At 49.8% G+C, this 23,988-nt stretch overlaps 5 protein-coding genes and 1 non-coding gene across 6 annotated transcripts; 4 read left to right on the forward strand and 2 right to left on the reverse strand.

The window, feature by feature from the left end:
* Nucleotides 1-1,681: 1,681 nt before the first annotated feature.
* On the forward strand, nucleotides 1,682-3,722 carry BCR38DRAFT_447892 (uncharacterized protein). Its single transcript, XM_040861186.1, has one exon. The coding sequence runs from the start codon at nucleotides 1,977-1,979 to the stop codon at nucleotides 3,546-3,548; it is 1,572 nt and encodes a 523-aa protein (XP_040711099.1). The 5' UTR covers nucleotides 1,682-1,976; the 3' UTR covers nucleotides 3,549-3,722.
* Nucleotides 3,723-7,101: 3,379 nt separating this feature from the next.
* Nucleotides 7,102-7,752, reverse strand: BCR38DRAFT_489553 (major facilitator superfamily domain-containing protein; the record flags this gene model as incomplete). Its single annotated transcript, XM_040864408.1, has 3 exons — nucleotides 7,102-7,169; nucleotides 7,260-7,347; nucleotides 7,411-7,752. 3 exons carry the CDS (start codon nucleotides 7,750-7,752, stop codon nucleotides 7,102-7,104), a joined length of 498 nt encoding a protein of 165 aa, XP_040711100.1.
* A 68-nt stretch (nucleotides 7,753-7,820) lies between these two features.
* Nucleotides 7,821-7,923, forward strand: BCR38DRAFT_t328. Its single transcript has one exon. It is a non-coding gene; the product is annotated as a tRNA-Thr (tRNA).
* A 4,373-nt stretch (nucleotides 7,924-12,296) lies between these two features.
* Nucleotides 12,297-12,737, forward strand: BCR38DRAFT_527629 (uncharacterized protein; the record flags this gene model as incomplete). The annotated part of the gene is made up of 2 exons (XM_040865401.1): nucleotides 12,297-12,401; nucleotides 12,488-12,737. The coding sequence occupies 2 exons, from the start codon at nucleotides 12,297-12,299 to the stop codon at nucleotides 12,614-12,616; spliced, it is 234 nt and encodes a 77-aa protein (XP_040711101.1). The 3' UTR covers nucleotides 12,617-12,737.
* Nucleotides 12,738-13,258: 521 nt separating this feature from the next.
* Nucleotides 13,259-16,253, reverse strand: BCR38DRAFT_460916 (uncharacterized protein; the record flags this gene model as incomplete). The annotated part of the gene is made up of 3 exons (XM_040862472.1): nucleotides 13,259-14,178; nucleotides 14,236-15,999; nucleotides 16,145-16,253. 3 exons carry the CDS (start codon nucleotides 16,251-16,253, stop codon nucleotides 13,259-13,261), a joined length of 2,793 nt encoding a protein of 930 aa, XP_040711102.1.
* Nucleotides 16,254-18,639: 2,386 nt separating this feature from the next.
* Nucleotides 18,640-22,704, forward strand: BCR38DRAFT_460917 (armadillo-type protein; the record flags this gene model as incomplete). The annotated part of the gene is made up of 8 exons (XM_040862473.1): nucleotides 18,640-18,658; nucleotides 18,715-18,759; nucleotides 18,815-20,862; nucleotides 20,914-21,205; nucleotides 21,259-21,413; nucleotides 21,466-21,768; nucleotides 21,828-22,145; nucleotides 22,204-22,704. 8 exons carry the CDS (start codon nucleotides 18,640-18,642, stop codon nucleotides 22,702-22,704), a joined length of 3,681 nt encoding a protein of 1,226 aa, XP_040711103.1.
* Nucleotides 22,705-23,988: the final 1,284 nt, after the last annotated feature.

Genomic DNA, 23,988 nt, shown 5'->3' on the forward strand with positions numbered 1-23,988 from the left:
TTCTCAATCGATACTCGGGCTTACAATAATGGCAAATCGATACCAACAGGCAGTCGAGAACTAGAAGGTTCACGAAATGGGACAGTATTTGCGAATCCTAGTTGAACACGTCGCCTATATTTTTGAAGCCTTGATACAGTGGCTAAATTTCCTGTATATAATGGGATAACGGGATATGTAGCCTCTAATCTAAGAAATGCCGGTTAGCCCAACCTCTCCTGAGGCGTGTATCATTTCGTCAGCAAATCACGTTATATAACGCTTAGAACGAGCGCGGCCATATAGCCCTTCGTGTAGGATCTAGTTAACTAGAAGTCCCTCTTACTCTGCCATTGGCCTCGGTAATAGGTAGCGCCGTTACTATGCTATTAAGTAGTCTGGAGTCGTCCGGAGTTGTCTGGAGAGGGCAGAGGGATGTAGACTACAACGGCTTGTTGCTGCGCTCTGCATATAGCCTTGATTGAATCAAAAAATAGCTCTGCTAGGCCAGAATAGCTGACCTGGTAAACCCTTCCCGATTCATACAACTTCACCCCATATGCAGTCGCATCAGGGTGCCTCTTGGCTGCATACTTGAGTCAGTTGCTGTGACGGGCTCACTGCGAAACTATACAGCTCAACATGGCCAAATACTGTTAATTATCTAACTGAGGAGGAAAGTAAAATATGCGAGTTGTCCCGGGAACACGGACTATGTTTTGTATGCCCTCGATGGTTCCTTTGGTGGATCCGGACGCACGGTCCTTGCAGCTCCGGATCCCATATCAGGCACAGCCTGTCACAGTTGCTGATAGACCAGAGGTTTCGATCCTGAAGTTCTGACAGTTAGCTATTACCAAAGGTTCCGTGCTTAGTTAACTGGCTAAGTAACAGGAATACGGACAAGGCAGTCTTTGGAAGCCGAGGGCTGGTGCCGTCTGGCAGTTGTGTTGACAAGCCGATTTCGCTTGCAAATGGGGGTTAATGCGGTTAGTCTCTATAAGCGCTAAGGTAGTCCGCTTTAAGGCGCGCCTAATTTACAGCTAGCCTGACAATTCCTGATAATCGGAGGAAAACGACCCCCAACCCCACTGGTTGACCCGAGCAGCTGGACTCTATGGGTCATGGTTGCACGGCTAGTGGAGATAAGCTTCAATAATATGGCTCGGCTTTGGCGTATCATTGGCGGTACTAGGCATGGTTAGCGGCTCCACGCATGATATAGTAATATTGGCGGCAAGCGATCTTTTCCCTGAACGACTGCGGTCATGCTTGTTTTTCTGAGGAGTCCCGCTAGACAATGAGATGGTTTGGCGTGCCCCGGGCACACCGCCTGTGTGTTGGGTGCAGCGCTTGGGCTGATTGCCCATAGATAGCGCTTCCGTAGCTGCAGCCTTTGGGACTTAGACCTCGACCCATCATCAATACAACCCTCTTGCCTGGATTGCCAACAGGCAGGCACCTAATCCATGACCAACCAACCTTACGGAGTACATGCTTGACAGTAGACGGCTTTTTTTTTCTCATCAACAGAATGAAAGACGCAGGCTCACACCATTGGTAAGAACCTTGATTAGATTATTTTCATACTTAGCTAGTTACTTTCCGACTTTTGCGTCGTGTTCGACTTGTTTGTCAACAGACGAGATGGTAGCCAATTCAGGTTAGCTACATTTTTTTTGTTTGTGAACAGACAGGGCTGCACGGCTGGGGCCTAAGCATTGCCTCAGGGCGGCTGACCGGTCAAACGCCCCCGATTGGGAGCGACGCCATTGGTTTTGTATCGTCAGAAGATCCTGGGACCTGCACGCGCCCGCACACGATACGGCGCAGCCCCGAGGCTATCGGAATGCCCAACCGCAAAAATATACATGTAGTTGTATACATGTAGTTGAACGGAATGCGGATATAATTCCAAGAGATCCAGGATGGCCATATCGCTCGTGCTAGACTTACGCAAAATATCACCACCAATGCCATGATTGGGCCTGGGAAAAATGATTTACCAGTTGTTGTTCACGAGAAGACACTTTACGACGGTCCTCTCCAGTCTACTCATATCCGTCTTCCTCCTCGGCGTGCTGAATACATTTCAGCATGGCCACGTCCGAAGCTCAATGTGGCCGGGCCAAAAACTCGGGTTTGACGATAACCATGGCAATGAAGAAACTGTCGACACCATGATACCCTTGGAACCCTTGCAACCACCAAATGACTACCAAGTTGTCGTCGACGAGCCACTGCCTTGCCCACGGCGTCTTCAAACGGCGTACCTGGAAGAGCTCCGTCAAAGCCGGGCAGCGTACTGTTCGGCTGAGTCGCCATCCCAGTTGACATGTTTCCACAGCCAGAAAAGCGACAGCACCATCGACTCATTCTGCGTCGGGGAACACGGGGTGCTGGGCACGAAGGGCAAGTTCGAACTGTCGTGTGAAGAGATCGTGCCATATACTATCGAGGCAAATGAAACGGCCCAAACACTGGACATGCTCAAGTCCTACTGGTATGAGACTGGGCCACGCGTCGTATTCGACCAGTATGTCGAGGCGAAGAAGGGCGAACTTGCATTATCATCACCACCGGAACTGAAAAGTCAGGAGGATGACGAATCTGCACCGTCGTACCCGACCAACTCAAACCATTATTCGATACTCCTGAAGCGCGAGGGGTCGGTTAACCTCTGGCACTGCTTGATGGAGATCATGTCCCTCAGCATGACGCTCGATGTGCTGCAGATGACACGACAGCGGGGCTCGGCCGACACAATGCTCAAGCCGGCTGACGCACCCAACACGCAAGTCATCGTCCTCGACGACAAAGAAAACGGGCCCTTCTTCGACCTCTGGGGCCTCTTCGCCCAAAAGCCCACAATCCGGCTGGCTGAAGTGCCCGCCGGCACCGACATGGGCACACTTATCATCCCTCTAGCGGGGGCCAGCAACCCTGTCTGGCAGGACGATTGGGAGCCCAACAATTGCGTCCACTCGAGCCTACTGGAGACCTTTTCGCGGCGCGTGCTACGCTATCTTCACGTCTGGGACGCCGACAAAGAGCAGGAAAAAGACAAGATAGTCGTGACCTTCATCGACCGTAGGTCGGGGCGCAGGCTGGTGGATCAGGAGAAGCTCGTGGCTGCGCTGGAGAGGCGATATGCTGACTCGCCCGTGCGCCTCGAGGTCCACCTCGTCGACTTCGCGGCCATCCCCTTTGCCCAGCAAGTGCAACTAGTGCGGGACTCGGACGTGCTGGCCGGCGTCCACGGTGCCGGCCTCACCCACACCCTCTGGCTGCGCGAGCCTTCTGCCGTCGTCGAGATTCTCCCTGAGGGCTTCATGCACAAGGGGTTCCGCAACCTCGCCGGTGCCCTCGGCCATGAATACTTCAGTACTCACGGGAACGTTCCGGCTAGTGATGTTACTGGTGATAGCGATGGTGGTCGGATACGGCGGAGGAAAGGGGATTGGCATACCGAAGATGTCGCTCTAGATGAGGAACGCTTTGTTGAATTAATGGACATTTCTATCAAGAGCAGGTTCAACTCGGGAAGTCATAACTTTGATGTAAACTAGACTAGTTTGACTAGTCGTGTTCTGATATTGTTGGATAAAACGGATGGTTTGGTACAGGAATTAGGTTTTGCTGCATTGATCAGGTGGAATAGGAGGATAGATGGCGCCAGGAGTCTAATAGAAATCTGGAAAGGTATCTAGAAATACTATAGATGTATTTAAATTGTTTGAAACACGAAGTCATAACCTAGTGTACTAGAGGCGTTGACGCTGAATGGATGAAAAGGATTGCCCAAGTTTCCGCTTACAATCTCGATGCTAGTTCTATATCCTACAGACCCAACCTGGCTTTTCTGCAGTGACATTTCCAAACCTACATAATGTGGGAAAGTGGAAAATGTAAAAATACTGGTAGTCACGGAGGCAGTTAAAAGAATACCTGTGAAATTTAATTCAAGTGTCTATAGTCAAAGATTACCGGCCGCAAGAGCCTTCCGTAGCCCTTATTTGAATCGCAATTATACCATGTTGCCAGACAGCCTAAACATACTTTGAGGTCGAAAGCGGGATTAAATTTTGATTCGTTAAAAATACTTATATTAAGCAGACCCTATTGAAAAGCAAAAACGAGATACTATAGATGCCTCCTGATAACACGTGCCTTACAGCCGGGGGTCTTCAGAACGTGATACCATGTAGAATAGATAACGTCCCGCAAAGGCCACAGAAAGTATAGACTAGTAAATCTAACTTGTGAAAGCTTCTCTTTGAACCTTCCTAAGTAATCGCAAATCTATTGAAGTAAGCGGAAGGTAAAGTACCCATGCCGATCTTGGTTCTAGTGCAGAGCTGGGATAAGTTCTCCAGAGTCAAATTATTATAGTGTGCTTTTCTTTCACAGGTATGAGAAACAGTCTCCAGGTTATTCCGTCAGATTATTGTCGTAAAATCGCGAAGAATTGACATGAACCGCACACAAGAGCCAAGGGGGTTTCATTCTACCTTTCTGCCGTTCCCTTCGCAGCTGCGAACCAAACCGCCATACACCCCGTAATATTGCGTCACAAAAATCAAGGAAAATTAAAAGTCAAGATCATATATCAAGCGATTGTAAAGTCGGTTTTGCTAATACTTGAAAAGAGACCTATAGGAACCCATCATTTGGCTAACAGTCTGACTTCATGATCTCTTTATAGTGGTATGTGTTTTGTGAAATGTTTCGTGGGTGAAGGGTGACAATGGGACAGGGGAAAGGTGGATGTAAGGGGTAACGCAATTTAATCCTAACACTGACGAGCGCGCATCCGCTGCAACATGGTTGACGGTTAGTGTGGGCAATCGCAGCCCACCGTTCATTGTTGTTGTTATTATGACTATCGTTACTTGCCGTAAGCTCTGGCTAATCTACAGTGGCCACACTGGGTGGTCCGTGCGGGACCGAACAGTGCCATTTCTGCCCACAGTTAGGATGGACTTACTGATATTTAGACTTGTTATATAACATGGATTTGGCTTTCTCTTGGGGTTGTTAAAGTGCTAAGGCAGTATGATACTCCGCTACCCTTATGGACAGCTAAATCCACTTGTATACGTAGAAAACACCTTAACTTGTGTATATGTTATTTTAACCTTAACGCCGCTTGTTTCAATAGTCTATATAAGTGAATCATCCCTCTGTTAATAACTCTGGATATATATCGTATTGACCACTATGAATGCTCTACGCGTTATGCTACGTAAGTTAGTGTTAAGAGGCCCCGTAAGGTGCTCTTGCTCTCTCCAAGAGGAAGGAAGGAGGGTCTAACCCACTATCTGCACTAGACACTATACCGCCTTCAGCCTAAGGCATAACTGTGGCGCTCAATCCCACAGCTGTTGATAAAATATTTAGTACTAATACCTCAGGTTCCCGCCTAGTCTCCAAAGTGCTTCTTCAATGTGACTGTCGACATGACGTATTCTAAGTGAGGTGGAGTGGAGAAGGGCTGAGCTGAGGTATTTGCCTTTAGGTATTGGCCTGACGTGACGGTGGTATAGAGCGCCGGCTTGAGGGATCTGAGGTCGATAGTAACGACCCTCCGCTGTAGAATCATGCTATAAATAACGATAGTGAGGTCCTAAATTGATAAAACGAGTAGGTTGCAGAAGTGATAATGCCTTAGAAGGCTAATGATATTTTCTGCCTCATACTGAGCACCAGATTTTTATGAAGGCCAAAAAAAATGTTTTTTTCTTCTTCTATGATGGTTACTTCTGGTTAGAGGCGGGGTTTTGTAGCCCTGTACTTGGCCGTACCTTCCCACCTGATATAGGCCAATATGGACTCCAACTATCGTACCATTCAGTTTTCACCTGTGGGGCAGGAAACGTTCATTTCTACCTATACAAGGCCCTTCTGGCCACTGTTAAATTCTTGAAGAACTCGTCAAACATCATAAATTCAATGAAAAGACCATTTGCCCTAAAGTCAAATACCTGGCTTAAAAGTCGTAGGAGTATGCCGAGGCTAGACGGGCCATTCCCACCCCGATCTAGGGCTGGTTCGAAGCCAATCCTGAGATTGCCGTGGGGCTTCCAGGGTCTTTACCTCGCCAATTGAATGGAAAAACAGAAACGTTGGTACGTCGCAGTATTCAGTGAAGACTCTTTCGAAGAGCTAGGACAACATTATCACGGTTGGTCCGAGCATCACCATAGTGCTGTTGGACCAAATTGACCGTCAAAAGACGAGGGACCCACTCGCTCTAGAATGAGGTATTTTTGGTAGTTATAAGGTCTGACAAGTGCGTTGACTCTCAGAACCTCATGCAGGCCTCCAAGTTTCTACTTAAGCGTTGACTCTCAGAACCTCATGCAAGCCTCCAAGTTTCTGCTTAAGCGTTGACTCTTAGAACCTCATGCAAGCCTCCAAGTTTCTGCTTAAGAGAGGTCTCTATTTGTTGGAAGCTCTCAGCATATTAAGTACTGTATAGTCTCCTTGAAACATGTTGTTTTCAATTTATTTATTTACAACTGCAGGTTTTCAGCCTTCCTTAACCGAGCTCCAAACCTATAAAAGATAATAGGCAAAGGGATCATAGTGATACAAATAAACTCCAGCAACGAGTTCCCCCAGCCTAGCCCTAACGATTTATACATAGGCGGTCCAGCCAACGGAAGCAAGGCTCCTACAACACTCATTGGAATAATATTAGCAGCAATCACCGACGCAGCGGAGACCAGCCACCCAAGAAAGTTTCCCAGGCCTAGGGCGAGGTAGATGAGCCATGCCAAGCTGGGGTCGAATCCGTAAGTCTCCTCCAAAACGGTCGGAATGGTCGTATAAAGCAGGTAAACGACACCATACGTGAACCAGATATATACGGAAAGGAGGAGGACAAGGGGGATAGGACGAGCATCTTGAGGGGCCTGATTAAACCGTTGACGATGATCTGTATTGTGCTCCTTGGGATGCCATCACCCAAATTCGAATCATCATAACAGCTCCTCATGCTGCCGCGGTCAAGCTCTGTCCGGAAGTGGACGGTTTTCGTTGAATGAGGACCTGGTGGCACGTTTCTTTGTTGAGTAGCTCTATGAGTACTGTGACGGGGATGGTAGTGGCCAGAACGATCTAGAAGTCGTAGCGCCAACCGATAGTGTCGGTCAAGAGGCCGCCAAGTAGAGGACCGACGGTAGGGCCTTATTGGGAGTTAGATTAGCGATGCGTGCTTTCTGTCTTGACACGGCGGGGCAAGGCACGACGATGTGGGCACAATTATGATTACTCACCAACCAAGTGTCCAATGTTCCACATCCCTACAGCGAAACCACGTTTTTCAGGGCGAAAAAGATCGCCTATGATGCCAGCCCCCAGAGTCTACGGCAGAATTATTGGTTAGTTGGCTGCCTGGAAAATACAGGACGGAGTGAACAAGCCTACCAAACAGCCAGAACCGCCAACACCTGCGAAAAATCTCGTCACAATGAGTGTTTCAATATTAGGAGCCAAGGCGCACCCGATCTGCCAGAGGCAGAAACACACATTGGCCACACCCAGGACAGGCTTGCGCCCGTATATCTCAGAGAGCGGACCTACGGCATACCCAAGAAGGTATATGCTTACCGTCATGGAACCGATGATGGCTTTGTCGTTTTCGAACTCGTCCTCCAGCCTGGAAATGGCAGGTGAGAGAATCGACGACGCGAAGGGTGTTAGCAGTGTGATGGCTGACAGCAGCCCAACCCACGTCCATTTGTGCCACGTCGGGAAGTTTAAGGGCATCTCAGGGTCTCCAAGCCGACGATGCCCTCGTCTAGATAGGTAACTGGGAAAATTTCATAGATTATCCCGTCGGCTGGTGTAGTTGGTCACTTCGCTGGTAGATAAGTCCCGATTTGAGCCTCGCCCACTTGGGTCGGTGACGAGTCGCGGGTTCGAATCCCGCAGCTGACACACAAGGGGGTTTAGTCAACCCTTACGGCGCGCTGCCCACCTTGTTGACTTCGCCTACCTAGCGATAATAGGGAGATTGGTGCAGTTTAGGATTACGAGCATCCTAGCCAGTCGACCGTCAAGCACTACGTCGGCGGAATATAACTCGACAGCCGGTCCAGAATTCGAATCGTTAATCCGACCCCTTATCGGACCCCCTCTCGCCGCGATTCTTGCGAGCGTCTAGACCACGTTACGGTCTATCCACTTGAGCGTATGGTTGAGATGTATACGCTCGACGAGAACCCCAATTAGCAGATACTACGACTTGTCGCGACAAAAAAAATAGTCGAGCATCTTCTGCACATCAGCAGCATCCCACCCCTGAGGACGAATTTAAGTGCCACATTACCACACTTATCGGTAGTTCAGGCAGGGGTTGTAGCACAGACTTAGGGAGGGACAGGAGGTTTAGTAGTCGTTTGGCTACAAGTTTACCTGTATAACCGCCCGACGCGGCTTAAGGGCCCGCTATATCATCTATAGCCCCTTAAGGGAGTACTTGTAGAGGTACCGAGGGTTAACACCTACGGCGTATTTAATATTTTTTTTTAGATTATCCCATTCCTTTCGTTCGTCCCTGGCCCACTGAGGATGCTTAATATGCGTGACGAGGCCTTGTTCTTAACATCAGTGATGCGTGCACCTAGGGGGGAGGATGCTATAATGCAGCAGTGCGCAACGTTATAGTATCTAATTGAATGGGATTCACCTAACCAGTGGGTCCCCCTACCTTTTCGTATCAATCAGCCTATTTTCCGGGATTAGTAACAGGTTTTAACGTGCGATTAAGGCGCCTAATACGCTAGAATTATGTTTTCGTATACTATTTTCAGAAGGGGTTAACGTAGTCCACGGTCCAATTGCACACTTCGGCAGATTTTCGTACGCTACCACTTTGACCTGCGGTTTTTCACCACATAACTATGGTTGGTTCTTGGAATGAAAGTGATATGATTCTAGCATTACATGCGCTTCAATCTGATCCAAAATTAAGTGTACGTCACGCTGGTCAGATTTATAACGTACCTTTTAGAACCCTTGCGTATCGACGCGACGGTAAAACCGCTCGAGCGATTACGCGATCGCCAACGCAAAATTTGACTCCTTCCGAAGAAGAGGCAATCGTACGACATATAACCGACCTAGATTCGCGAGCATTTCCTCCCCGATTGAGTGGTGTTGAAGATATGGCCAACCGATTACTTCGAAGTCGCGACGCGGGACGCGTCGGCGTCAACTGGGCCTCGAGCTTCGTAAGACGACAACCAGACCTCCGGACGCGTTTAAATCGAATGATAGACTATCAGAGAGCCCTCTGCGAAGACCCCGACGCGTATCGCGCGTGGTTTGACCTGGTACGGAATACAATTGTGAAATACGCGATCCAGAAGGAGGATATCTACAACTTCGACGAGACCGGTTTTGTGATGGGCCAAATCTCGTCCGAAATGGTCGTGACGACTTCTGATCGGCGCGGAAGGCCTAGAGCAGCCCAGCAAGGAAATTGGGAATGGGTTACAGTTATTCAAGGCGTTGGGTCGTCCGGTTATGCCCTCCCTCCGTACATCATTTTCGCCGGCAAAACCCACCTCTCGTCATGGTACGAAAACAGCCCATTACCGCCTGATTTGGTTATCGCAGTTACTAAAAATGGCTGGACTACGAACGATAGAGGCGAAGATTGGATAAAACACTTCGATCATCACACCAAGTCTCGTACGAAAGGTACTCATCGCCTATTGATCCTCGACGGTCACGAAAGCCATCACTCGACCGATTTCGAGGTATATTGCAAAGCTAACAATATCGTCACGCTTTGTATGCATCCTCATTCGTCGCATAAGCTCCAGCCTCTTGATGCTGGTTGTTTTCGCGGGTTAAAAAGAGCGTACGGAAAAGAAATCGAAGATCTCATGCGAGCACATATAAGTCATATCTCGAAAGAAGACTTTTTACCGGCGTTTTTAAACGCGTACAACGCAACTTTCACGGTTTCAAATATCCAAGGAGGTTTCCGAGGGGTAGTAATAGTTCCGTACGATGCAGATTATGTCATATCACAGCTCGATGTGAAATTACATACGCCAACACCTCCGGGTAGCTCGGCTGGTCTCCCCGTCCCTTGGGAATCAAAGACTCCGAACAACCAAACCGAAGCCCAATCACAAACCAATTATGTGAAAAATAGGATTGTACGACATGAAAATAGCTCAACAACGTCAATTTTTGCTGGAATAGATCAGATTGCGCGAGGTACAACGAAGGTTATGCATCGGCTTGCCCTTTTAGAAGGCGAGGTCGAATCACTTCGAAAGGTAAATGAGACCCTAAGTCGACGTCGCCGTGCGAAGAAAAAACAGCTACAGAGTGGAGGGTCACTTAGTATACAAGCTGGACAGGACCTACAGTCTCAACGAGAGGTTGATGGGCAGTTACATGATGAATTTCGTCAAATTGGTGGTCGTACGAGGCGGCGAATTGCGCGTGTACAGCGCTGTAGAATCTGCGGCGAGCCCGGACATAATGCGCGCACTTGTGGAAATGATGTAGAGACGTCTGAAGATAACGATTCTGAGTAGTTTCAATTGATGATAGGCGTTGTGGTTGAATTAACTTATACATTGTCGTATAAGGTCTGCCAAAGTGTGCAATTGGACCGTGGACTACGTTATCTTCTTTAGAAAAATAACATATCCCAAATTTCGGGTCACAAGTTGTCTACAACTACAATTACCCTTTTCAACTGCTAGATTACGGGAGTTCGCTCTTGAACAGACCGACCCCCTTTTCACGGTTGGGTTCAAATCAGAATTCATTGCCATGACATCCTCGTATGGAAATATCAATAGCGCGCACATGATGCGAGTGCATGTGGGGTGTGAATTGTTGTATTGGGAAAGGATGGCCAAGTCAGCTATTCTGGCCTGGCAGAGCTCTTTTATAGCTCTTATCTATCTTATCTCTAGCTATAGGGCAACCCCCCATGGGGTCACGTATCAAAAGCGAAGGTGAAGATATAGATGATATGAAGATGAGGATGATGATGCGTGAAGATGGAGGACTCGTGTCCTACTCTGCCTCTGTGCCTCTTAAAGAAGAGAAAATAAACTTTCTCCTAGCCCCGTAACCTATTTCCCTGATGTCCGGCCTTACCCCGTTACAATATGGGGTGTGAATTGTTGTATTGGGAAAGGATGGCCAGGTCAGCTATTCTGGCCTGGCAGAGCTCTTTTATAGCTCTTATCTTATCTTATGTATCTTATCTATCGCTATAGGGTAACCCCCCATGGGGTCACGTATCAGCACACCACGCTTATAGAGCTTCAAGGTTCTTCCTGACGGTGAAAAGATGGTAATAGAATTGAGAATAGTTGCTGAAATAATATTAACGTCATGGAGTTTGATCTGTAATGATATCAACCCCCTTTCCGCGATTAACCTCGTTGGATACGCCTCCACCAAATTCTTGAAATATCACGGAACCTAGAAAGACCCCAGTCGCTCGAACTCTATATGACTTGATGTTGAGACCTCTTTATCAGAAAAACATATGTTAAAACACGAAATCGACCACTTGATAGTTACCACACTAATAGATGTCTCCCATTATACTTGGGTTACATATTATTAGGCAATATATTGACGACGGGCAGTGAAACCACCCGCAGGTTTAAGGTGTGAAGATGATGGCAACGAATAACAAGATCCTCAACAAGACCTAACTATCCGGGAGGTGGAAAGAAATAACAAGATCAAGAGCTCCTTGCCCTGATTGGAACGACAAGTACCTCAACAGGTACTAACAACTGTAGCCTCAGCAGGCTGGGGAAGAAAAGGAACCTCAACAGGTGAAAGATGGGAACAATGGCCTCAACAGGCACAATCAGATCTATAGGGGAACAGAAAGTACCTCAACAGGTACGTCAGACATTGAATGCCTGTCCAAAGAGAAATTGGTTCAGATTACTGTGGAAAAGGCCGCTTGAATTTCTATCTTTTTCTTAAGAGAGTGACTATGTACACAAGGTCTTAAATACCCTTCAAGAACGCGCTTACATAACTCGTCCGAAATCGAAAAAAACGAAAAAACGAAAAGAACACCCAAAAACCCTAACCCCACGTCAATATATATACCGAAATTTGCAATCCTGATAGTTATAACTAGACATTCCAATCATATACTCATTTTAGCCGCATTCCTATGCATATCCATAATTTCTACGCCTTTTATCCACCATGTACTACAACCCCGCGCTCTTCATCCCCTTTTCCTTCCCCTTATCTTGCCTTATGCGAATGCCTCCAGTACCCCTATACCCATAAAACTCTTCATGGCTACCATCGCCGCAGTCTTGCTTTTCAGCTTCGGCATGCCCTCATACTCATCCTTTGACAGCTTTATTCGATGCTTCGCTAAGTCCTCGGGCAGCCTGGACGTAAAATGCCCCTTTTCGCACTTGACTAGATAATTACACCGCCCGCCATGATTGATATGGAACTCAACAACTTTTTGCTCCTTCAGGTAGAAGAAGCCCTTAAACCCCGACACATGATCGCGCAAAAGAAACTGCGGGCTATTGTTGGGGATCTAGCCTTCTTCGAGGATGACGATACCGACTTCGAGTTTGGGTTCTACTTTGGAGTCGAGTGATGCGGGTGATCTGGGAGTAGTAACAGGGGTTTGTGGATGACCTGTGCTTTGGGGCTTTGGTTCGCCGCATTCTGATCTAAATTTTGGTTTGGGGATTAGCATGAAGACCAAGAGAACTGGGACAACTTCAATAAACTGCTTTAATGAGGTTTCCTAGGGGCTGGACTATGCTATCTCTCTCATCAATTTTCCGCTCCCACCAGCCATATTGCGAAGCCTGAATAGAGTGACAAGATCCTGCAACGAACTATCCTGTGTTGGTATCTGTAACTCGAAGCTCGCGGATATGCGCATCGATGGCACGAGCGCACGCTTGACACGACCGTCATCACCTGTATAAGCATTTACGTTCTCAATGAAGTATTGAATTGTATGGATTGATACTACGATCTAACAATGTCTATGAAAGTGGCAAAGGCCAGATATCTTCGTGACCGTAATGTCTGCCTTGCCTTCTTATTCCATTGCATAATCTCAAATGCAGAGTCTTCTGGGTTATCTATAATAGATGATCCCCAACACCGGTACCCAATGTCTATGTTTCTCCAATCCAAAAATGCCCACGAGATTGCCAATCTTGTGTATGTATATTCGTGTCCAAACCAATCCCAATAGCGACGACGGCGATGATAGCCCTCTCACTCAGAAGAACAACAGATCCTCACCTTTCCACCCCATGCCCAGGAAAGACTCATGCACGCTCTTCTGCATGGCCTCGGGCCCACATATAAGCACCATTTCCCCATGCTCCCCTTCTTTTGGCGGCCTACGCGGTTCGACTTCCCTCTCGAACAACTCCTTCCCCATGCGACCCTTAAGCCCCTTCCAGTCAGGCCCCGGTTTCGTCAGCACATACAATAATCTGCACCTGTGCTCCTGGCCCAGGACCATATCGTCCATCTCCTTCTTGCAAAGGATATCCTCCTCGACTCGATTGCCATCAAGCACAAGACAGAACGTGTTGTCCCCGGAATCCCGCATGACGGCCCGGAAAACCTGGAATATTGGCGTGATGCCCGTCCCGGCGCACACCATGATGAAACGCTTTACCCTGCGCTCCACGCCCGAGACGCTGCAGAGGCCGCGGCCGAGGTAGACAAACTTGCCCATCGGGCCCTTAAAGTCGACCCAATGCCCCACGGAGATGCTGTCAAGAGCCTGCGTCATGCGGCCGCCTTTGCACTCAGGCGTATCATAGTACACCTTGACGAGGACGTGCAGCTTTCCCTTTTCGGTGACCTCCGAGATGGGCGTATAAGAGCGAATGATAGTGTCGCGCGACACAGGGTCGAGCAGCCGCATCATCAAATGCTGGCCAACGGGCAGGCCTATTACCTGGTCCGGGTGCTCCAGCGTGAAAGTAATAATTTTAGTATCGTGTGAGACGCGCATCTTGGTCGACAGGATGGCCCTGGACCATGATTTAGCTTCTAGAAAGGTGGCCCGCGGCGGCGCGTCCTTGGCCGGTACTACGGGTTCGCCGCTGGCGACAATACCTTTGGAGGCTTTGTCGAGGGACCCGATATGGTAATCGGACATCATCGCCTTGGCATTCTCACTATCTGTGGTTGTGTGTCAGTATCATGATACGTTATTACCAGATGGGGAGGGAAACCTACGGATAGCCATAAACTCTTCGGTGACATCCTGACCGGCGGCACCAAATATGGAGGCCGCGCCACCAGGGTGCCCCTCAAGGAATTTGGTGCCATCGTAGACCTGGCCGTTCACCAAGAACCAAGGCTCAAGTTTGCCTTCATGTTTCCGCAATTCGTCTATGGTTATATTTCGGTGAATGACTTGGTTAATGATACTTATTTCCTCGTCTGGCATTGCTTTTACCTCATCCTGTTCTTCCCTAGACACCTTTTCGCCCCAGTAGCCATTCGTTAGATTGTCTCCAGTCTTCTTCACCCGCTCCATCCAGCCAAAAGACGAGAGGGTAGGTTGCGTAGGGTGCTCAAACCTGAGCCCGTGTGCCTCCTTGTGAATCACGACCCGGAACCAGGGGTTATTCATCATGCCCAGTACACTCCAGTACATGTCGCGGGGCTGCACCATCATGCCTTCGTCCATTGCTCGAACCATGAAGTCGTCCGCAGTTTGCAGTGCTGCCACAGGGATCTCCAAATTCCAGAAGCACCAGCAGAAACAACTTTCCCTCCAAGACACGTCAAGACGTCCTCCATATAGCTGTTCACCCTCAGGGGCTAAGCGGTACTCATCCTCTGAGTATGTTATGTTTGCTAGGTTCCACGTCTTCCCCTTGTCGAGTGTGATCTCGACCCTGGTTATTCGCTTGCCTCCACCGCTATAAGCATAACCTCGCAGATTGTAGCACTCTAGACCGTTGTTCAGGTCTAGCCTCTCTCCATGCGCTGGGTAGGCAGGCGCACTGTTTGTGTTCAGGTCATAAATTGCGTACCGCTCATCTTTCCAGACATCCGGAAGGTTGGCGCTCTGCTCGGGGTCGACCGTTGTCGGTAACACTCTGTTATCGTAGATGTGGTACCAGTTGTCACTAGGTGCCTCAGTCAAGATGATCCTCGTCAACCACTTCATGCTGCGTCCACCAATTTGGCCAGGAATAATGATTCGTACTGGTTTGCCGTGGTCGGGAGGGAGGGGTTCGCCGTTCATGCCATGCGCAATCATGACGCCCCGGTTTGGATCCATGCACCAGTTCAATTTGATGGAAGTCCCGTAACAACCATTGGGTAATTTATCGGCGCCCTCGAAGCAAACGTACCTCGCACCTCGTTGCGGCATCGCCCTAGTCAACACGTTGCGAATGAGGACGCCGGTCCACAACGCTGTCGATAATCCAGCCGCTCCCCATGAGAACCCCTTTGTTTTCCTAACAACGTTCTGTTCCTTCCTTCGATTGCCGGCACACACAAGTGTGACGGGATATGTGACCTGCTCGTAATCCTTGACTAGGGAGGCCACGCTCATCTTGATCGGGTTTTCCACCATGCCCTCCACTGTGAATTCCCAGTCCATGACTTCATCATCTTCCACCTTGGGCACATACCCGTGATTGCGAACGTAGTGGAGGTCTTTGGACGTTAAGAAGCCCTCGTTGTAAAGGTCACTTAAGGGTGGCTCGACATTGAAGGGGTGAACTCCGGTCAGACGTATTAATCGTGGATCCCGTACGATGTGTTTGTCTGGTGTCTTCAGGTCTTCTTGCTGAACCTTGTTGTTATTAGGGTTTGAGGGCGGGGGTAACGGGTACATCCTTGAGCCTTCGGTGCCGGGATTGTCTATATTACACGACGGGGTTCCAATAGCGGACTTCTCGTCTGAGGTGAAGCCTCTTGATTCCGTCACCGTAGCGGGAGGCGTCGGTGGCAGTAGAATAGGATGAGTTGAGCCAGGCCCTTAGACACGCCTATAGCGGAATGGACGGTCTCATATAGGGCATCTAGAGTGTGATTAGAAGGTCAATTCGGGGGATAGGCTTTCTGAATACTGTCGGATTCTGTGTAACTCGATATGCCTTCCCCGTCTAGTAGCGCCGCGTACTTATGTCGTGGAGCAATATTATTGGAAAAGCTACGGAAAGAATGGAGGCGAGAGTTTGACGAGACCGCTTGATCGGGATTAATTCCAAATCAAGTGCTTGTACTCGCATATATGGGAGCAAAACAGCAGCCAACGCAAGGGAACGCTCTGGTGCCCTTTATGGGACACGAGACACTGCCGGACCCTCTGGCGACTTCAATGCCTGGCCGGAGAACTCACTGACGACTCAGATACACCCGGGCCGAATATTTTCAACCAAAGCATTCACATTGGTGAGTGACGACCCAGACATACCACAGTATCCAGACGGCCTCAGGGGAACGGGCCGGCTAGTAGAACCTATCGACATTCTACGCAACATGTCATGGGTGGGATCTCCGGATTGCCATGCCACGGTGGGCCAGTAGCCCTGTAGCATCCGATCTACCTACCCACCAAGTCCAAGACGCGAGGAGATGCACAGTTTTGTTGTGGGTGGCACTAGTAATCCCGCGGATGTGCGCCCATCTAGCAAGGAACCTGCGTCGACGAGTCTTTGGCCTTATCAGAGACATTCGGTTTTTCTTTGCAAGCTGCCACGTTAGGAAATGAATCATGCGTGATGATAAGGGAGATATGGGGAATGACTCATCCTCATTGGCCCATTCCGGCAACCAAGGCGAGCCCATAGTTGCCCTGCGACTGGCTGACACCAACGGTAAAGCAAGCATCCGGAAGATAAAGATAAAATGCAGCATCTCGTACGTACATGATGGTGTCAAGTCAACATTGTATGCCGGGAAGAGGTGACGTCGATTTAAGGTATGCGCGAGGTCGGGATTCGATGAGAATGCGCCGTATCGAAGCGACTGACATCTGCCGCGCAGGCCATCCCTCCCTCACCCTCTCTTCTGGAGTCCGCGCGCGATTTGACCAGATGGTAGCCGATGAGCATTCGATGGATCAATAGTCAGCAAGCGTCACTGGAGCGTTTCAGGATACATTCTCTTGATAGGCCTACAGCGGCGTCGTTGCTGAACATGTCGGTCCAAGCATGATGCCAACGAAATGACCCGCGCAAGCAAGATTGCGGAACTGAGCAACTACGCCCATTTGGAAGCGCTGCGCTGCAATCACCTCTTGACTTCGAGGTATTTCGTGACTCGTCACGGTAACCCCTGGTTCACCGGATCGGTGTGGCGTTGCGCAGCACAAGGTTTTGCGGGGTTAATCAGAGACTTAGCTCTGCAAGCATTGTACAGTACTGCTGGCGCCGTGATCAAGTGATACCGACAACGGGGTTTGCAAGTTCATTGATCTCTGCTTCAGGGATTCGCCTACATCACACTGGCTGTGACTTTGCGAGATGTAACACAGGCTGCAAGAACAACCGAGGCAGACCTCGAGGTCGAGGTCCAGCTCTCCTCGCACAGGCCGCTTTTGGATAACGTCGTTAGTATGTCATTTCCCAGAGTTGAGTTGCCTGCCAAACCAGCTAGACACGCCAACACGAGTGGTATTCGGGAGGATGGTTGCTGTCAAGAAAGACAACAGATGTATCTGACGATCTGACGAATTGACTGGGGGTGTTCAGCCTTGGGAATGTAGCTAAAGCAATGTCTAGGACTGGCGGCCAGGAGAATTCGATCTCTTCGACTGGTGACTTGCCCACGGTATTGTACTCGGAGACAGTATAACAGAGCTCGAGGGTGAGTTGCGGCGTGGGTAATGGGTGTCACGGCTGATGGTGTCAATCAAGGTTTTTTCATAGAGATGCATAACCGCCCGACGAAGCTGTATCAGCAGCAATCGCAAAGTTTTGAGCTAACGTGACAGCCAGTCGAAACAATATCAGTGTCACCATGTGTGCCTGCAATCTAACCACCTCATCAAACCCGAGTCCACGTCGCAGCTTTGCAGTATGGCAGTTTAGCTCAGCAGCTGCTACCATGCCGCACAGGCTACAAGATTGGGGGCTGTGATTGGGTACCTGAGGGCTAAATAGAGACCCACTTTGGGGAAACTCTAAAGCCGTGGTCCGATGTGTGCAGCGCAATGGAGCAATGATGGAATGATGGAATTCTCGAGGAATGCACTTTCGGCGTCACGGTTCGCAGCTAGCTTTCAATGGGCCAATCTGGACATCATTTTATCTTTCCCGTTCTTACCAACATTTTTGACTACAGATGCAATGGTGCCTTCCTGAATTTGTCGTCGCCGTAGCTTCTCAATGAAGTAATCCTGCCGATCGCAAAGTCTATTCCCTTGTCCGTACCATTCAAACTGAACTGTCTGCCACAACGATCCACCTTCAGCCTGACCCCGCCGTCATCAAAGTGCCCTGGGCTTCAGGGCAGAAGCCTCGACTGTACCACAGATGCCGACCGATGCTGATGCGCATTGTCACCACTACATAGGGCTTCAAATCCCTTAGCAGTGGCAATCAGAAGAGCGAATGTAGTACTCGCCAAAAACATCAACTTTCAAACTACCGAAGTGGGCCGTCCATCGCCTCGATGGATCGCTCAAGAAAACGTCTGTTCAGCCTTACCATGGCAGCTGGAGGATGGGGCGTGCTGACAACCGAACAGGCAACTTGCGCGCACAGAACGAGCGCGCATGGGATGGGGAGAAGGGTGCGTTACAAAGTTGACGTACATTCCATCATAGCAGGCTCTGACACCTTCGCAGACATCTTTCCCGTCGGCAAATCCCTCGATTCGTCGCTCAAGAAGAACACGGCCTTCATTAAACGCCTGCGCACTGCCATTTCTCCCGCGACACTGAACACGTTCCTTCAAGAAATCAAGACACTGAGTCTACTCAAGTACCTTTCGGAGATCATCTCGGCCTGTTACGAAGGACTGTGCAAGCTCAAATCCCCTGGAGAAATCGAGGCCGGCGTCGAGATCGTCAGTGCCCTACACCAGCGATTCGGCCCCGTCGATTTCACCGAATACCTGGGATGGCTTCTGGGCAAGGGCATGGCTACCCCGGACAAGAGTCTGCTGAAGACGTTGTCGCCCGATGTCCGTGAGAAGGAGGAGAAGGAGCGACTGGTACGACAGCGCGCGCTTTTACGGGTTGTCACCGAGCTCTGGCTTGTTGGTGTCCTGCGAACCCTCGACAATGTCAAGCCTGACGATGCAACGCGAGGGGCCACCGGCAAGGATCTGGGACTGAAGATGAAGCCCTCAAGTTCCTCCAAGGGTGGTAGCGCCGAGCCATTTCCCCTCGAAGTTTTAAAAGATCTTCTTGGACACGACCGAGAGCACGCCAACTTACCTCTGCTAGTCATATTCGTGAAAGCCTTCAGCTGGGACTTGCTTGGAGTTAAGGCGACTGGGGCCGATGGACGGAAGCTTGTCGAGGAAGACGGCGCAATGAAATCTACAGATAATGGAGTCGAGCCTGTCAACGGCACAGACGGTGCCAACGATCAGACCGAGGATCCGCCGTTCACGAGTCCAGAACTCCAGGAGCGTTTCAAGAACATCCTCAAAAGGTACTTCGACGATGTCAAAGCACACTTGATCCGAGACCAGAAGAACATCGTCGCTCAGAAGGGCCGCAACTCCGAGGCCTACGTCAAATCTGGGGAGGTGTTTGAAGATCGACAAGCAAACTTTGAGAAACAGTTGAAAGCTCAAGAACGCCTGGTTAGCAATGCTCAGATCATCGCTGAGGCTGTTGGCGTTGACATGCCCGACCTGAAGGATTCTGGAGATTCACTTGCGGCAATCAATGGCTCCATTGGCCTGGTTAAGACCGGCGAGTATCTTCGTGGCCAGAGCGACGGCTCGGGCATTTGGGAGGATGACGACGAGCGTCGCTTCTACGAGAATCTGGTCGATCTGAAGGGCAAGGTACCGGGTATCCTTCTTGAAGACGGGAAGAAAAAGAAATCAGAAAGTGATGAGCAAGTCGGTAAAAAGTTTGACACCCCCGAGACGCCGGAAGCTCCGAAGCCAAACGATCCAAACGACGATCAATCCACCGCCATCGCCAACAAGACGATTGGAGCCCAAGTAGATGCTCTCCTGACTCGTCTTCCGGAACTCACCAACAAAGACGTCATCGATGAAACCGCCATTGACTTCTGCTTCTTGAACTCAAAGGCTTCCCGCAATCGTCTCATCAAGGCACTGACTGAAGTGCCCAAGGGCCGAACCGACCTACTGCCCTGCTGGTCTCGTCTGGTAGCTACGCTGGGACGCTACATGCCCGATGTTCCCAAGGGAGTTGTCGAATACCTCGACGCAGAGTTTCGCAGCCTACAGCGGCGCAAAGAGAAGGATTTTCTTGGCCAAGTTCGGCTGAGCAACATCCGTTACCTTGCTGAGTTGACCAAATTTGGCATCGTTCCGGAACACGTTGTTTTCCACTGCTTGAAAGTGAGCTTGGACGATTTCTCCCGGATGAACATTGAGATTATCTGCAACTTGCTCGAAAACTGTGGCAGATATCTGCTCCGAAGTGCCGATACATCCCCTCGCATGGCGACGTTCCTAGAGACGTTGCAGCGCAAAAAGTCGGTGCAGCATATCGGGCAGCCGGAGCGCATGCTCATCGAGAACGCCATCTACTATGTAGATCCTCCCCAGAGAGCGTCCATCCAGCAGAAGGAGCGCACGCCTACCGAACTATTCATCCGCAAGCTGATCTACGTTGACATGACCAAGCGTAACTACACGAAGATTCTTAAGCAGATCCGCAGGTTGCATTGGGAAGAGCCCGAGGTAGGCCGTTGCGCAAAGACGTGCGAGCTATATGTTAATTAAGGTCTCAAGGTTGTTGCAATACTCGCGAAAGTGTTCTCGAAGCCTGGCAAGGTTAAGTACGGCAGCATCCACATTCTCGCGATTTTGCTTAGTGCCATCTATCGTTACCACCCTGAATTCGTCGTAAAGGTTATCGACAACGTTATTGAATCTGTGTGTTTCGGTCTCGAACAGAACGATTTCAAGTTTAACCAAAGACGTCTTGCGGAAGTGAAGTATCTCGGCGAGCTCTACAACTACCGCATGCTAGAGCATCCCGTCATTTTCGAGACGATGTACAAGGTGATGACTTTTGGTCATGGTAAGTGCCGTCCATCTCTCACCTGACTGCGCCGTGCTCAAAACAATATGCAGGCGGCCCCCCCATTCCCAGCAGACTGAATCCGTTCGACATGCCCGACGATTATTTCCGCATTCGCCTGGTTGCCACCATCCTGGAGACCTGTGGGATGTTCTTCATTCGTGGTGCTGCCGGCAAGAAACTCGACTATTTCCTATCCTTCCTCCAGGTGGGTTTCATGGATATACTCGTGCACTTTTGTCATACTTACAACGTCACAGTACTACATTCATACTAAAGGCCCACTGCCTATGGATATTGAGTTCATCGTCCAGGACACCTACTCTTTGACTCGTCCCCAATGGAAGCTCGCTACAAACTTGGAGGAAGCGGCTAAAGCATTCCAACTTGCAATCCTTCAAGATCAAAAGAATGCCGGAATCGACAAGACTGTTGACCAGGATCAAGAAGATGCAAGCAGCAGTTCATCTTCTGACGAAGAGGATGTGGAAGGCGATGGAGATGAGGTGCTACCAGCGGCAAATGGCGAAGAGGGCTCGGACTCGGAGGAGGATGACCTCGAGGTACGTCGATCCTATTTATTCGGACTTCATTCTTGCCCAACATTGACCGTGCGTGGCAGGACATCGAGAACCATCAAGGGTCGACTCGAGACAGCGAGTCGGAAGAAGAAGCCATCGTGGTCACTCGAAAGGCAGAGAAGGTCGAGCCGGCGGATGAAGCCGACTTTGAACGTGAGTATGCGAAGATGATGGCGGAAAGCTTAGACTCCAGAAAGTTCGAGCGGAAACCCCTTTTCGATGTCCCTCTACCCGTTCGACCCAAGAACCGCGAACCGTCCACAACGGCCCACGCCCACGATACGGATGATGCCGATGGCGACGCTGCCCCTAACATGATGGCGTTCTCACTTTTGACCAAGAAAGGAAATCGGCAACAGGTTTGTCCAATCGATCGGATCCCACTCGAGGCACGAACGAAACTAACTCGGCTTGCAGACTCGGACAGTCGCGCTCCCCTCCGACTCGACCTTCGCAGTCGCCATGAAGAACCAACAGCAAGCAGAACGGGAAGAACAACAACGGATCAAGAACCTGGTTTTGAACTACGATCTTCGAGAGAGCGAAGAGCAAGATGGTGATACCAACTCAATGCCCTTGCAACCCAACACAACTATTCACAAGTCCAACCCTGCAGGTCACGAACGAACACCTACCTACCACCTAAACCGCACCGACAAAATAGGAAAGGAGCGTGGCGGACAGCGCGTCCGCAGACTGCAGATGAATGACTTGGACTGGTATGATAGATTCCCCGAAAACAACCAGACACTCAACCGGGAGCCCGAGGCAAATTCTCCTTCTGCCGGAGACACGTACAGAAGTAATTCTCCTGCACCGAACCCAGTGGAACAGAGCACACTGAACAAGCGTCGTGTACCCAATGCAGGAGACAAGCACCGAAAACGTGAACAGGGCCACCGTCGAAGACACCGTTGAAAGTATCTAGCACATTTTGGACGCCAGCTGACGATGCCCGTGATGGCCTATCTCTTACAGGACATGAGTGTACCATCGAGAAAATGGAATACTACCCACTGATGTACAGCATATAAGTACGCTTCGAAGCATGACTGTACGCACCTAGATGGCCTCCCCCTTCCATGGACGACGTTGGGAAGTGATGATACAGCCACCTGAGCGGTTGGGGGTCCGCCGTGCAAGCTCAGCCGACCGTCCTTAGGGATGCGCCCGAGTGTTAAAGCGATTCAAGTGTCTCAATCATGTGGCCAAGTTACGGGGATCGGATCAGAAGATACCACTCATCTCCAAGCCTGAGATGAGCCGAAGAGCACGATGGTGGAACTTGGTACTCGACAGCTTGCGGCTACGGTCTGGTTTGGTTCTCCAAGATACCGTAGATAGCTTCACATCTAACCATATTTGCAACTGGGGAATCAGCAGCAGACAAACAAAATTTCCCCTTGGGGTCGTCGTTGCATTAGCACGGCAGGTCAAGGCGACACAATGAGATTGTTATTCGTGGATTGATCTATCTGAGTGCGTGCAGCCCACGGATGGTTTATTCGTTTTGCCGCAAGGCGACTAATAACCGAAAAAGTCGCTTTTTCATTGCTGTGCTTCATACGACGCGACGAGCGTCTGGCTTCTCTCGTAAACTGGATTGCCGGCGTACCTTTTTGGAAGATGGAATGATTACTGCGGTGAGGAAAACTGGAGCACTCTGCCAATCTGCAAATCTGCAAATCGGCGGATCTGTGAATTCCCTGTTTTCGGCTGCCCCCTCGCCCCTCGCCCCTAAAATGGATTTGCGGGCGTCGAGCACCTCGTATTCAAGTCAGTACAGTTGCACAAGGCGACAACACAGCAGGCTTTGCTATGGAGCCAAGAAATTGGGAATTCTGCACGTCATGCGCAGGTCACTACCGTATATTGATTGAACGCACATTGTTTCTTTTTTCTTTTTGTTTTTTTTTTCTAAATGCGGTCTTGCCAGCAGCAGTTGGTTGTTGACCGGCCGTATTCGTAGGAGGTATGGACAGACCAGCTTCACGATCCCAATTCCTCAAGCACGCCAAGGACGCATCTCCGATGCCAAGACAAGCCGCGTCTTCACCTTATTAATATACATAGTAGTTGGATAGCCTACTCGAAAGTCCAGATGGCCGGCTGTTTTAATGGTGGGAACTTGGCGGAAAGCTTGAGTACTGGACTTGATCATGCTGCCCCCTCCCTCTGGAAAAGGGAGGAAGGATAATGCGA

The sequence above is a fragment of the Pseudomassariella vexata genome, assembly GCF_002105095.1.
Source record: "Pseudomassariella vexata strain CBS 129021 chromosome Unknown BCR38scaffold_17, whole genome shotgun sequence".
Classification (NCBI taxonomy): Eukaryota; Fungi; Ascomycota; class Sordariomycetes; order Amphisphaeriales; family Pseudomassariaceae; genus Pseudomassariella; species Pseudomassariella vexata.

Excerpts from the sequence above, each read along its gene's own strand:
- BCR38DRAFT_447892 (XM_040861186.1), top strand. The coding sequence starts at position 1,977 with ATGATTTACCAGTTGTTGTTCACGAGAAGACACTTTACGACGGTCCTC.